This window comes from Diceros bicornis, chromosome 11, assembly GCF_020826845.1.
Source record: "Diceros bicornis minor isolate mBicDic1 chromosome 11, mDicBic1.mat.cur, whole genome shotgun sequence".
NCBI classification, from domain to species: domain Eukaryota; kingdom Metazoa; phylum Chordata; class Mammalia; order Perissodactyla; family Rhinocerotidae; genus Diceros; species Diceros bicornis.
Genome location: NC_080750.1, coordinates 61,286,148 through 61,301,249, shown reverse-complemented (window position 1 = coordinate 61,301,249; position 15,102 = coordinate 61,286,148). Strand labels below are relative to the sequence as shown.

The following is a 15,102-nucleotide window of genomic DNA, read 5'->3' as shown; positions in this document are numbered from 1 at the left end:
TTAAAGTGTTCAATGTACTTTATATCATATTTAAAGCCATGAGACTGGATGAGATCACCATGGGAGAAAGTGTAGTTAGAGGAAAGGGTCAGTAATTAAGTAAAAGCACTACAACATTTAGAGGCGAAGGTGATAAAGAGAAACAACCCATGAAGATTCAACAGTAAATGTGCAGTAGGAGAAAAAGTGAGAAAACTGGTTACAGAAGGCCAAGTGAAATAATTATTACAAAAAGGTGTGGTGATCGACTGTTTTGTCATGGTATTTAGGTAAGATGAGTAATACAAATTAACCATTGGATTTAACAAGGTGGTAGATATTAGAACCTTGACAAGAGCGTTTTATTGATGGAGTAGTGAGAGAGGCTGGTGTGGGTTCAAGAGAAAATATAAGGAAAGGAATTAAACACAATGAGTATAGGTAATTATTTCATAGAATTTTGCTTTAAGGAGAAAGAAGAAATGGACAGGTAGCTGAAAGGAGTAGTGGGGTCAAGAGAATTTTTGTTTGTTTTATCTTGTTTAAATAAGGGAAATAATAACATGGTTAGTATGATGAATAGATTGATCCTATAGAGAAAGCATTGTTGATGGAAGAGACGAGGCTAGACGATATTCTTGAGTAGGTAAGTAGAGGGGATCTAGTGCACATTTGGGAAGTTGGCCTATGCTGGTGGCAAAGACAGCCCAGTAATAGTAATAGGATTGAAGGCAGGATTATATGACTCTAATGGTGGTAGAAGGAGAGATATGGCAGTGGGAGATTAAGGTCTCTTGGTTTATTCTGTTCCCTCAAGGAGCGAGAGTAGAGAATAAGGTATTAAAAATTTGAGAAAAAAGGTAAGTGTGAAATACTGATCTAGAAAATTGGGAGAATAAATGCAATTGGGAGATGTAGTATGATTGAAAGGAAGTGTTAAGAACTGACTTGAATGGTAACTTTAGTTAACAATACTGTATTATATATTTAAAAGTTGCTTAGAGAAAAGATCTTATATGTTCTGACCACACACACACACAAAAAGAATCCACTTGGGAGTATGGAACATAAATTGAAAGTGAGACAGAATGTCCACTGTATAAATCAGCAAAACTTCAATTTCCTGAATTACTAGCCAATATACCTCATTGAGTTGTGCCTATTAATCACACAAATTAAATATTAGACAACAATCAGTTAAAATTAACCTTTTATAATTTAGAGTCCATATAAAATCTGTGAAATTGTTTTGATGTCAATTACACTTACGGGTTTTTTCCGTGTGTTTATTTTTTGGCAGGTTTGCTATGATATACCAAGATTTTTAAAATATTTCTTGTAATTTGTAGTACTTATTGATTCTGCAGCTAGATAGCCTTAGTTTTAGAATATTCTCAGCAATTAACTCTTCACATAGTGCTTCTGTTCCAATCTCTTATCTTCACGTTCTGGCTTTCCACTTTCATAGATATTAAAACTCACTGTAAGTTTTTTACTGTCTATTCCCTATTTTTCATTTTATTGTCTTCCCATGTCTCCTCTGGATATTTTCCAATGCTCTATCTGCCAAATTACTAATTTTTCTTTCAGCTGTTCCTGATCAAAAACAGTTGAGTTCTCAACTTTATTTGTTTTACTTTTGGATAAGAAAATTTCCATTTGCTTCTTATTTGTAATTATATTTCCCTGCTGAAATTATCAGTCTTATTTTTCAACTCTTTAAACACATAAAGCACTAATCATTTAAAGTTAGAGCAGCAACATCATCATCTGAATCATTTGTGTGTCTCTTTCTTTCATTAATTTATTTTTTTTGTGAGGAAGATCACCCCTGAGCTAACATCCACTGCCAATCCTCCTCCTTTTCTTTTTCCCACCAAAGCCCCAGTAGATAGTTGTATGTCATAGTTGCACATCCTTCTAGTTGCTGTATGTGGGACGAGGCCTCAGCATGGCTGGAGAAGCGGTGGGTTGGTGCGCGCCAGGGATCTGAACCCGGGCTGCCAGTAGCAGAGCGTGCACTTAACCACTAAGCCATGGAGCTGGCCCCGTGTGTCTATTTCTTATTCCACATTTGTCTTGGTCTTAATCTTGTAGTTTTTTTCTCTTCTACTTCTTTTTTTCTTCTTTTCTACTTTTTTTGTTGCATTCTAGTATTGCATACAAAAAATTAGAATGATTTGAGGCTTAGAGTGATATTTTATTATTTCTCCAAAAATGATTTGTGTTTGCTTTTATTAGAGAGCTAGGTTGCTAGCAATCCATGATTATTGTAGTCCAGTTTCAGAAATTGAGATGATTCCAAGCTATGCTTCGCTTCCTGCTAAAGCTTCTCTATTTCTGGTTCATTTTTACTCAAACACTGTAATTCTTTGAGATCTCAAACCAACTTATAGGAGTTCCCCCTTTTAGTGAGTCCTGGAATACAATTTTTGTCCTCCTATATCCATAAAGCTTTCAAAACTTGTACACAAATTGTTAACCACTCAGCTACCGCTTAGCTGAGTTCCCCTAAGGGAAAGTGAAGCTCTAAATACTCAGATCACTTCTGTGAGTTTCTTTATTCTGAGGTCTTACCCACATGTTTTTTTATTGTGTTTTTAGCTCTCCAATGCTGTTTTCAGTGGAAAGTTTGATTTGATTTAAAATATTGGTTTATACATTTAATATCCAAGTGGCTTGACAAAAAAAAACCTCTCTCTACCTTAGTTTCTTCATCTGTAATACACGGGTAGTAATATCTAATTAGCAAACTTGTTATAAGAATTAAATGATATCATGTGTAAGAATCCTGTGCCCAAGAAATCAGGAAGCAACTATCATTTATATTGTTAGGTAAATGAAAATAGTCCAGGCCTCATCAAACTGCAGGTAGAAATGAGATCACTTTAAAATGATAATCGTATTTCACTGGCACATGGCCCACAGTGGCAAGAATCAAGATCCCAGGACCCTTTAATTTTTAGTTATTTCTCTGAGTTTCCAGGGGTATTCTAAAGAGGTCCTTTTATATTCTTCCACTCCTGCTTTGTTTTTTTAGTAATATCAAAGAATCAATTTAAAGCCTGCTTCACTGCTAGTGTCCTCATGGCAAACGATTCCTTTTCTAAGGCAGTATGCGTTAATGTTGTTAAAATCAAAACCAAATGGAGACAGATCTTGAAAGTTCCCTGATCAGACAGAACCAATTTAGTCATACAAACAAAGTTTAATTTAGCTCTTTTTGCAAGACTAACTAGACCTGGGTCATTTCTTGCTTATGCCTCTGGAAATTATAAGCAAAACTTGACCTGTTTCCCAACTTGATATGAGGTAACCACCGAAAATTCTAATAGTATAACAATCATTGTGAAGAATAAACAGTCCCTGCTTTCTCACTATATGAGCTGCTTTATGACAATGTTCCCCTGAGCCTCATTCCACGTTTTCATTTGAGTGTTTCTGGTTTGCAAACTGCCTTTTTGGTGTGTGCACAGTCAACTTTTACTGATTCCTACTTCAGTGAATCATTGGTTTTACTTTGGCTATTTCTGAACCTTTAACAGAATGAAATGCTCAAAACTTCACATATTCCCAGACAACTCAGTTTGTCTTTAGTTTTTCCATGAAGAGATTGAAGCCATAAAAGAGTGGGAAGAATACTTCTCTCTTTCATTCTGTGATTCATTTTTCAAACCGGGGCTAGAAGTATCAATTGTTTGTGTTCCTACAACTTAAATTGTAACCCTACAAGATTGATTCATGGAGCTATAGAATACGTAGTCAACTCTTTCTCCATCATACCCCAAACCTTCTCCGCCTCAGGAGTCAGAGCACTGATTTGTTCCCCACAAGTCACTCTTCCTTCTGTGCAAATCAACTCATGAAAATACATGCATAGAGGTTTGTGGCCCCATGTACTGAGACTTGTCTCAAACCCACGTTATGTTTCCCAGCTACAACTTTGATATTTTCTCTCAACTTTAAGGTGCATTAAGTAGAGGTAAATAGGCATTGACAATTATATTAAAATTCATCTTAAAAGCATCTATATTTAGTGGTTATTTCTGTCCTCCAAAAGTGGATATATTTACCTTCTTGTCTCATTGAAGAGGAAGGGAGGGGAGGGAGGGGCAGCAGAAAGGACTTACATTTTTGATAAATTTTGTTGTTTAATTTCAAGGCTTAAGTGAATAGGTTTCTGGCAATCTCTCAGAAGTTGAAGTCTCTGAACTTTCAAGCAGAGTCCTTACAAAAATAAGAATATAAGGCTAGCCCCAGTGGCCTAGTGGTTAAGTTCGGTGTGCTGCACTTCGGCGGCCCAGGTTCAGTTCCCAGGTACAGACCTACACCACTTTTCGGTGGCCATGCTGTGGCAGCAGCCCACATACAAAATAGAAGAAGATTGACAACAGATATTAGCTCAGGGTGAATCTTCCTCAGCAAAAAAAAAAGAAAAAAAAGAATACATAAAATACTTAAGTGAAAAAAATGTTCATTGATGGGAATGTGTATGAGCCCACATACAGTTTCCAAAAAAAGTCAATAGTAAAATCAGTAGTTGGTACAGCATAGAAAAGAAGAGCCAAGTGTGGGAGGCAGGCAAATTAACACAGATTTTGAGATTTGTATAAATAAAAGTCTTCTAAAAAATTCAAAGCTGCCTCTTTCAAAAGTACTGATCATGAGTAATTTGCTAACAACCTTAGTAACTTGCCATAAATATGACAGTTTTGTTGAAAGTAGGAGGTTTAGACAAAAAAATAGACTTGATGATAAATAAAGTTTCTTATCCAAAATCCATTCTAAATTAATCTTAGATTTCTTCCCACTGCCTCTTCCTACCCTGAATTTTAACAGCTTAAATGAATGTTTTTGAATATGTATGTACAGATGATGTTGACTACTTAAAAATTAGAGTAAGATTCCAGATTGGTCATATGAAGCCTCATACTATGTACTTATTACTATAGCTCTCATCAATTACTACAGTTCTCTGAAGACAGTCTACTAATGTTTACATGGTGCAAGTCTCAGATATTACTGTAATGGGAAGAAAGTTCTAGGAGAAATATACCAGAGCAAGAGTTGTCAGTGATAGGAAGTCTTCCCATATGCACAGCCTTCACCCCTTTCAGAAAAGGATGGGATATATATGTATAATGGAATACTACTCAGCCATAAGAAACAATGAAATCTGGCCATTTGTGACAACATGGATGGACATTGAGAATATTATGCTAAGTGAAATAAGTCAGAGGGAGAAAGTCAAATACCGTATGATCTCAGTCATAAGTAGAAGATAAAAACAACAACAAACAAACACATAGAAACAGAGATTGGATTGGTGGTTACCAGAGGGGAAGAGCGGAGGGGGGAGGGTGAAAGGGATGATTAGGCACATGTGTGTGGTGATAGATTGTAATTAGTATTTAGGTGGTGAACATGATGTAATCTATGCAGAAATAGAAGTATAATGATGTACACCTGAAATTTATACAATGTTATAAACCAGTGTTACGGCAATAAAAAAAAAAAATAGAGAAAAAAAAAAGGGATAGACTATGTAGAAATGCTTTTTGGCCAACTACTCAATGTAGTTTTGCTGACAATAATTCCTTTTGACTCAAAATTGTGAATCTTTAGAAATAAAATTAATTGTCCATAAGCAGTTGAATGGCTCTTGTGTCACTGAAGTGAATATAACTAGAAAAAAAAATTGGCATATTTCTCGGTTCAGAATTTTCTCATTTTTTTTATAGCATCATTCTACAGAGCTTGGTTGTGAATTCCTGTTATAAAACATAAAGATTTTGCTTACAGTGGTAAGAAGAAGGGATCTAGCCAATCATCCTCTTCTTTGTAATCTCACTTCCCAGCTCCTGATCACTGATGCTTCCCAAGGATTCTCTGTAGACCACAGATGGGCCCACACAGAGTAATCTACTGAACTGTGAATACTTTAAGGACTTAGACTTGCGTTCTATATACTTTACTATTCTTAGCACAGCGCTTTGCACCTAATAAATTATATGAAAACTTTTCTCTTTCTATACATTCTTGTTTAGAAGAGGAATGATGTGTTTGCCTATCTTGAACCATTAGGATACATACCATATCCTAGTGTATTAGGGTCCTGTGTCTGCTGGAACAAATCTCTACAAACCTGGTGGCTTAAAACAACAGAAATTTATTCTCTCACAGTTCTGGAAGCCAGAAGTCTGAAATCAGTTCACTGGGCCCAAAACAAGGTGTGAATAGGACCACGCTAGCTCCGGAGTTTCTGGAGGAGAATCTGTTCCTTCCTCTTCCAGCCTATGTTGACTGCTAGCATTCCCTGGCTGTGGCCACATCACTCTAATCTCTCTATGGTCACGTTGCCTTCCCTCTTCTGTCTATAATCAAATATACCTCTGGCTCTCTCTTATAAGGATACATGTCATTCCTTGTAGGGCTGACCAGGATAATCTATGATAATCTCTCCCATCGAGTGCAAAATGTGAGGGATTGCCAGCTCAGCATACATAGTTATCCATTATTTTTTGAAAGGTTAGGAGCAGAGTATTATTGGTTTAGACCCAGGTAGGTTGGTTTATTTGTTGGTAGAAGAATGTAGATGTTTATTTTCTAATAACCGAAAGGAAGTATTTTGCAAAAGAAATAAAAGGAATGGTTAAGAAGCAGCAATATGTAGCTAAGAGAGCTCTGACAATGCCTTTCTGCCTTCTGTTCTTGGGCCATGGAAAATGAGCAAAGGCTTCTTAAAAGGACAGGGAAAAGTTACTTAAAACCAGAAGGCAGAGGAAAGTTCTAGAGTTCTTGAGAATGTAGTGAGTTTCTTCTTTTTTCCTTTTCATGATGATGATGATGGTGATGATGATGATTATTATTACATTAGAATAAACTTTCCAGAGATCACAATGGCAAGGAGTTCAACAGATCAGTGATAATCAGAGATAAGAGGTCACACAGTAATGTGGAACCAACAGAATAGAGAAAGGAGACGCTTCTGTTTAGGGAGAAAGACAGAGTGAGAGTCATTGGGAAGATAAGTGACTTAGAATGTCCAGAACTAGAGCCTCTAGAACAGGGCGATAGTTAATAGGTGCTTTTAGTTGTGATATTGTGCTTCCAGAAATGTCATTCTCAAGTTGATCAATCTCACTGATACTGGATTTTAAAATTGTGTCTATGAATCCCTGAATATATGTGCATGGTAGACAATTTAATGGTGATGGCTTTAAGGCCATTTTCACTACTTATTAGAAATTCTGGCAGGGGGAATTTAATAACTTGATACGACTGAGATCAGATGGTGACCACAAAGGTTCAGTGTTTGGCAATGCTCTGAGTTGAGTGACAGAGCTGGAAAGATGTGATGATTGACAATCTCCAGGAAGTAACATCAGTTTGAATATATCAGTTTCAAAGACATGTGTGCTCAGAAAGTCTGCTTCACTTCCCTGAGCAAAGCTCTGTGGATGAAAAGAATCATTTGACATTAGCAAGCAGGCCCAGACCTTCTGTGGACCACCCTAGGTAAATGAGGGGCTGGACAGGGATACAGGCACACTTATGGGCTTCTAGGAAGAGCAGCTGCACAAAAAGTAAAATGTTTGAATGAAAAAATACAGTAACCCTTTACCTTTCCTGACATAGGTTCTCATCATATAATATCCTGGTGCGCAGACCACATTTATGATAATTTCTCAATCTTGATGCACAAATTTTAGATCTGAACAAAATGTACTGTAGATGACTCACAAAGTGAAAGCAGAATGAATTTAACTGGGTATGTTACTAATATAGGAAGCACTCCAATTGAAGAAAAGAACATGATTGTTTAATCTGTTGGACAGAAGTTTTATTACTGTTAAGAAAAATTCACAAAATCTGAAAGGTGACTTTTTTCCCTCAATAAAAGCAATAAGAATTGTATTTCACAGCTGAACTTGCGTATTTTCTTATGCCCGAATCACTTACGGATACATTTGCTAAAATTTCCAATCAGAAATCAAGTTCAGGTAAATACAAATTTTGAAAGCCTAATAATTTGGAAGTGGCTTTGTTTCCATACTTAACACAAAATAATGTCACCTCTGACATTTTGCCTGAAGACATGTGAAGCCTTATAAATACTGACTGCAAATCTATAAAAATCTGTAATTATGATAATATTCACTGTATATTATCTAAAGCTTTTCTTTGTGTTTTCAAAGGTATTGTTGCTCAGCATTTTTATTATATATTTGTAGGTAACAATTGTCAGGAAGACTTTTTTTGGTAAAATCTATATCTTGTTCTCATTTATAGTTTGGTTGCAACAAAAGAAACAGATAGTGCGAGATCTCGAACTGCTCCAATGTCACCTTCTGACTTTCTGGATAAATTAATGGGGAGGACATCGGGGTATGATGCAAGAATAAGACCCAATTTTAAAGGTAATTGTTCTGCTAACTACTATATATGAAATGTGTTTTAAATATGATTTAAAAAGATAAATTTTCAAGTTGATTCCACCAAAAATTCTAATGCTTATTTCCCATAATCTTCCAAGTACTGTATTAGTCAAAGATATGTCTTGAAAGAAGAAATTTATTCTCATGTTAATGGCTATCATAATCTGTCTTCTTTGGACCAACAGTGTTTTTTTTCCCTTCTCTAATTGTTATAATACTTATTGTCATGACAATTTATTTTAGGAAATTGTTCATTTAGGAAATACAAGTTAGTGTATGTTCTCATTAACTGGAATAGAAGTTTTTTAGACTTGGCAATAAACCTTCCCATATTTTAAATTACTCACAGCAGGACTCTCTATATTGTGGAGAATGAAACTGTTGAATTTATGTACTGAAGAAGGATCTGGATAACTAGAAGCCACTGACAACATTTAAGAAATTTTTTCCACCTACCAAATGTTTCACCTAAATTTATAGGAAAGTAATTATCAACTTAAAAGTACTCCTTTTTTGTTCTCCTGTTTAGTATAGTAGTAACATATTTATTCAAGTTATATGTGGATTATCCAGAACCACAATATATTCTCTAATTTCACCTAGGATAAAAGATTAGAAAGCTGCTTCCATGCTCCTACTTATTTAATATCTCTTGAATATTATTCTTTCAATAAAGAAAATAATCTAAGTTATGAGAGTACACACCTTTTCCATGGGATTCTATTAAGCCATTTTCATTCTTAAGATGAAAAGAGGGGGTCAGCCCAGTGGCATAGTGGTCAAGTTCGCACGCTCCACTTTGGTGACCCAGGGTTTGCGGGTTTGGATCCTGGGAGCACACCTATGCACAGCTTATCAAGCCATGCCACGGCAGGCATCCCACATATACAGTAGAGGAAAGTGGGCAAGGATGTTAGCCCAGGGCCAATCTTCCTCAGCAAAAAGAGGAGGATTGGCAACAGATGTTAGCTCAGGGCTAATCTTCCTTACCAAAGGAAAAAAAAAAAAGCTGAAAAGAAAAATAATGTAGTCGACAATAATTTTTTTTCCTGAATTTGTTCTTATGGGATTAAAAAAAAGGATTTCTTTGCAATGATGTAAGAATTGATTAGAGAGGTCTAATAAATACCAAGAATGGGTAGCAGGAGAAAAACATAGGAGTAAAATTTGTTGATAATTTATGAGCAGAAAATAACAAATTGCATCAATTTTAAAATCAGTTTAACATTTAAATTGTAGGAGGCCCGGTGGTATAGTGGTTAAGTTGCGTGCTCCGCCTCTGGCGGTCCTGGGTTCATGGGTTCAGATCCCAGGTGCAGACCCACGCACTGCTTATCAAGCCACACTGTGGCAGGTGTCCCACATAAAGTAGAGGAAGATGGACACAGATGTTAGCCCAGGGCCAATCTTCCTCAGCAAAAAAGAGGAGGATTGGGAACAAGTGTTAGCTCAGGGCTAATCTTCCTTGCACACACACAAGAAAACATTTACATTGTGGATTGCATTTTTGATTTGTTTTTAAGCATTTTGACCATAAATATTTTTAACTGCACAAGATAAAAACACTGAATGTAAGCTGTGAGAAAATAATACAGCTTAAGGGGTATCATATACAAATGAAAACGAGAAATTTCAGCATTATGAAGATCTTTTACAAATTGAGGGAAAGCAGTATCCCTGACATTAGGTTGAGAACCAATTTTGAATTGACCTTGAAAAATATGCACTTGTCATATGAGTAAACCACAAGAAACATGATCGGTAATTAGTGGATTCATTATGGTGACTCTAAATTCAGTGATTCAAAGTACTCCTTTGTTTTCACTAAAAATTAAAGAGGTAAATATATTCTATTTTCAAATGTCTGTGGACACGCAAAAAGCACACAAACAGATGGATATCTTAATAAAAAATACAGGTAAGTTACTAACCACACAATAGTGGTCCTAATCCCTCTGCTGTTCTCTTGGAAACAGCTTTTCTGTTATTATTTCAATCACTTAACAGACAAAGGAAACTTTAAACCATCTTAAATGTGATTAATTATTACTATTTATGTGTGAGGCCAGGAAAGGACTATAGGGATTTGACCTTGCTTAAAATAAGTACTGATTCTCTTTTTTCTTTTTTAATAAAAATACATTTCTAAAAACTAGCTGATAACCAAGCCAGTTCAGAGGTGAGTAGATTTTTTGATTGAGAGTAGAAAATCAATTATTACTCCCCAGTAAGAATTTCTCTGTCCTTAAAGGAACAGAGAAAAAGAGGGGAGCGGAGTTTCTGTCTTTTATTTTTTTTCAAGATATCTTGTACTCTGAATATCAGAAAAACAAGTCTGTACTACATTTGATTACCAAAAATAATAATGCCGATTTAAAAAACAACAGTAACAATAGATTCATTTTTAGCTAACACTCTTGTTTTTTCCCCTTTTGCCAAGAGTCAAGTGTTATTGTCTCCAGGAACGCTCACCACTCCACCTCCAAACTAAGCAAATGCAACACTGTTTCATTTTATTGAATAAAATAAAATCATAACCTTTTGACCATCACTTCATTGCCCAACATCGAAATATAAATAAAATATATTTAAATATTTTTGAGATATTTAGGTGCTAACACACTAAATCCGAGACCTATCAGATTAGACAAACGAGGAGAGGAAGATCAACCCCTCTATTGTCAGGTACCTAGAGACCCACAGTACCCCTTTAAGAAAGAAGCCCATCAGACAGAAGTATGAAGTGAAGAAACTATTCTCCTGATAATATTTAACTCAATTTTTCTATGTGGTCGCTCACAAGATTAAAAATACAACGTCCTCCTGCAATATTGATTGTTTTTCCCCTTGTCGATTTTTTTTTTTTTTGCAAGGAAGATCAGCCCTGAGCTAACATCCAATGCTAATCCTCCTCTTTTTTGCTGAGGAAGATTGGCCCTGGGCTAACATCTGTGCCCAATTCCTCTACTTTATATGGGACGCTGCCACAGCATGGCTTGACAAGCGGTGCGTTGGTGAGCGCCCAGGATCAGAACCTGCGAACCCCAGGCTGCCGAAGTGGAGCACGCACACTTAACTGGTGCGCCACCAGGCCGGCCCCCCTTGTCGATTTTTTTTTTTTTTTCTTAGGTGAGGAAGATCTGCCCTGAGCTAACATCCATGTCAATCCTCCTCTTTTTTTGCTGAGGAAGACTGGCCTTGGGTTAACATCTGTGCCCATCTTCCTCCACATTATATGGGACACCACCACAGTATGTCCTGACAACCGGTGCATTGGTGTGCTCCCGGATCCAAACCCGGGCCACCAGCAGCAGAGTGTGTGCACTTAATCACTACGCCATGAGGCCAGCCCCCCTTGTTGATTTTTTTTAAGGAATTTATGTAGCTAATCAAATGAACTAGTTTCAAGTGGGTATTACATATACTTTCCCTTCCAATATGTTAAAGACCAGGATTTAATACTGTGAGACTTTAAAGGTATGAATATCAGTAATGTGATATTCCACTAATCTAAGGTTTTTTTTGAAAAAATAAATGAGCAAAATTAACCAAACTTTTTTTTAAAAAAAAAGAAAAACAGGAATGAGAATTTGCCAAAACAGATGGAAAGACACATTACAATAACTTAAATTATCTAGTCCTCACTTCTTCATGGATTAAAGTGTTAATGAAAAAAAACTAATAAATCTAGCAAATAACTTACCTAGATACTAATCAGACATTTGGACAGTGTTTTAAAATATAAAAACATTGGGAAAAAACCTGTATGTTTGACCTCTCAGGAACTTATAAATTTTGTAAGAGAAAAACATAAAATCTTAGTACTGATGTTCTCAGATAATTTACAGGAAATAAATAAGAATGTTCAATCTTGCTAGTGTTCAGTGAAGTGCAAATTATAATAATAGTGTGATAGCATTTTCACCTTTCAAATTATCCACATTTAAAAATAATATTAATTATTCCAGCCTCAAATACATTATTATGAAATTTATTTCTGAGATAGTGGTTTCAAATTTGTGATTGCTTTCATGAGTACGTTTACATTAAACGGAAATTTATTTTGTAGGCTATAGTGGAGAACAATTATTAAAAAATATAAAATGACTGTTAAAATGTAACTTTGATTTTGCTCTTTCATATATTGTTAACTTTTTTAACCTAGACATAGACATTTTTCTTTAACCAAAATTATGACACTTGTTTGTATTGTTTTGTGTCATTTCTCTAAAAAAAACTACACCTTTTAAAAATCTAGTTTAAGATTAAATATATTATATATGTTATTAAAATGCTCCACACAAAGGTAGGAATAAATAATTCTCCTAAAGCACTTTAAATGGGTACTGAGCACAGAGAGCACAGTTTTTTTCCATGGAAAATTACCTTAGTAATGTTAAAAAACAAAATTCAACTGAGTAAACTTAAAAATCTAATTTGCTTTATTTAACAATTTATGAATCTGGCAGCCTCCCATATAACAATTAGAAAAGAGCTCCTAAGAGCTGTACAAAATGGGAAACTTTTACAGGTAGAAGGGGGCAGGGATAAGGAAAGAATGGGTTACCTCCGCTTTCTTTGGAGGATGGATGGGTCTCTCAGGTGGATTACTTCATTGCTACTGACCAGGAAATTCCAGATTGACTGGTTAAGGGTCAGATTCCTGGGAGAGGCTGAAGCTGCAGTTAGCTTAGGTATTAAGTTGTGGTTTGCTGACATGGGGCTTAGCACAAGTGACTCCATTCTGGGCCTATTGTTTCTTTTTTAACAGTAATTAATTAAATATAAATATTAGCTATTGAAAAAATAAATATTGAAAGAAATTAAAACATTTAGGTGCCTAACTCACTTTTTCTTTCTTTTTCACTGATCAATCAACTGTTCTCTTCCTCTCTACAATAGTCATAATTTATCGTAAACCTTTCAGAGAATCAGGTTTCTCCAAGGAAGACTCTGTGCCTTTTGAATAATTTGAGTACAAAAGCAACTTCAAATCTGTTGTATCTTAGTCCTATTAAATATAATGATTTTTGAACCATTATAAAGAGTGCACTTAATAACAATAAATGGGTTTAGAAATGATCTGGGAGTCTGCTAAAAAGAATTAGCAAATAAAGCTCCATATGTCACTAAACTAGTTAATCATTCAACAGAAATTAGAGTCTTGCACAAATTATTATTTCAAAAAATTTGGTCTTAGGGAGGAAAAATGGTATGTATAGAAACAGTTATTTCCATTTTTAAAAACAAAAATAATATGTAGATGCCACTATTTCCTTTCCGGAATTTGAAATCCTTTCTCTTTAGGACTCTTTCTATTTAAGAAAAAGCAGAAATGAAAGAGGCACAGTGAGAGAAAACACCAAAGTACCAGACATAAACCACAGATCTGCTACAGAGTTGCCGGTCAGTTGCCGGTCAGACAGTCTAAACATGTTACTGACTTGGAGGTCCAGATGAATTAAGGAAAGACCCAGTAATCCTTGTAATCAGCAGTTTTTTGAATTCTTATTTATATCCTACTCTTTCTTTAGTGTTCAAGTTTTATTTCTATCTCTGTCTCCACACACACAAAAATACAATAAAATACCTTTCTTTTTTCAGGACAGGAGTAAGTTGATGTATTTTCTGAGCCCTGTTTTATTCTGATTTTTTTTTTTTTTAATTTCTAGACTGTTTTCTTAGAGCAGTTTTAGGTTTACAGAAAAATTGATTGGAAAGTACAGCGAGTTCCCACATACCCTCTCCCATCCCCCACAGCTTCCCCTATTGTTTACATCTTGTAATAGTGTCTACATGAGTTACAATTGATGAATCAATATTGACACATTATTATTAACTAAAGACCATACTTTACATTAGGGTTCACTCTTTGTGCTGTACATTTTAGGGATTTTGACAAATGTATACCACATGTATCCATCATTAGCATACCATATGGAATAGTTTCACTGCCCTAAAAATCCCCTGTGCTTCAGCTGTGAACGTCCCTCTCCTTCCTCTCCACCCAAACCACTGATCTGGCAACCACTGATCTTTTTACTGTCTCTAGAGTTTTGTGTTTTCCAGAATGTCACATAGTTAGAATCACACAGTATATAGACTTTTCGAATTGGCGTCTTTCACTCAGCAATATGCTTTTAAGATTCCTCCATGTCTTTTTATGGTTTGATAGCTATTTCTTTTTATCACTGGATAATATTCCATGATAATCTCTTTTTTATACATTTGACATCAAAGAAACTTTATACAATTATCGAACTACAGAATTCTAGCTCAAAAGTTTATAGGTGTTGTTCCATTGCCTACTGACTTTCAGTATTGTAAAGAAATCAAATCCCATTTTGATTTTTGCTCCCTTATATGTAGCCTATTTTTTCTATCTAACTATGGACATTTTTATTTAAGAAAATTACTGCTTATATTGCAATTGTTTTGTGTCATTCTCCAAAATAACTATCTTTCTCTTTAAAAAACTTTTGATCTCTTCTTCCACCATCTATGTCTAACACACTCCAACTCATATCCTTTATTCTTTTGTCCTTTTCCTCTACATTTAAGCAGAATTGTTCAGATTTATCCTCTAAATCACTCGTTGATATTACGTGCAATCATTTGTATACTTTTGGAATGTTTAGGAAGATTTTAATTCTGTAATTATATTTTAGTCTTCTTCATCCTAAAC

At 35.3% G+C, this 15,102-nt stretch overlaps 1 protein-coding gene across 2 annotated transcripts in view; it reads left to right on the top strand.

The window, feature by feature from the left end:
* The window catches only part of GLRA3 (glycine receptor alpha 3), a 178,997-nt gene that overhangs the window by 26,313 nt on the left and 137,582 nt on the right, over nucleotides 1–15,102 (top strand). For both annotated transcript variants that reach the window (XM_058549792.1, XM_058549793.1), the window contains exon 2: nucleotides 8,272–8,399. In XM_058549792.1, the coding sequence (XP_058405775.1) occupies nucleotides 8,272–8,399 (128 nt within the window). The remainder of the gene's footprint in view (nucleotides 1–8,271; nucleotides 8,400–15,102) is intronic.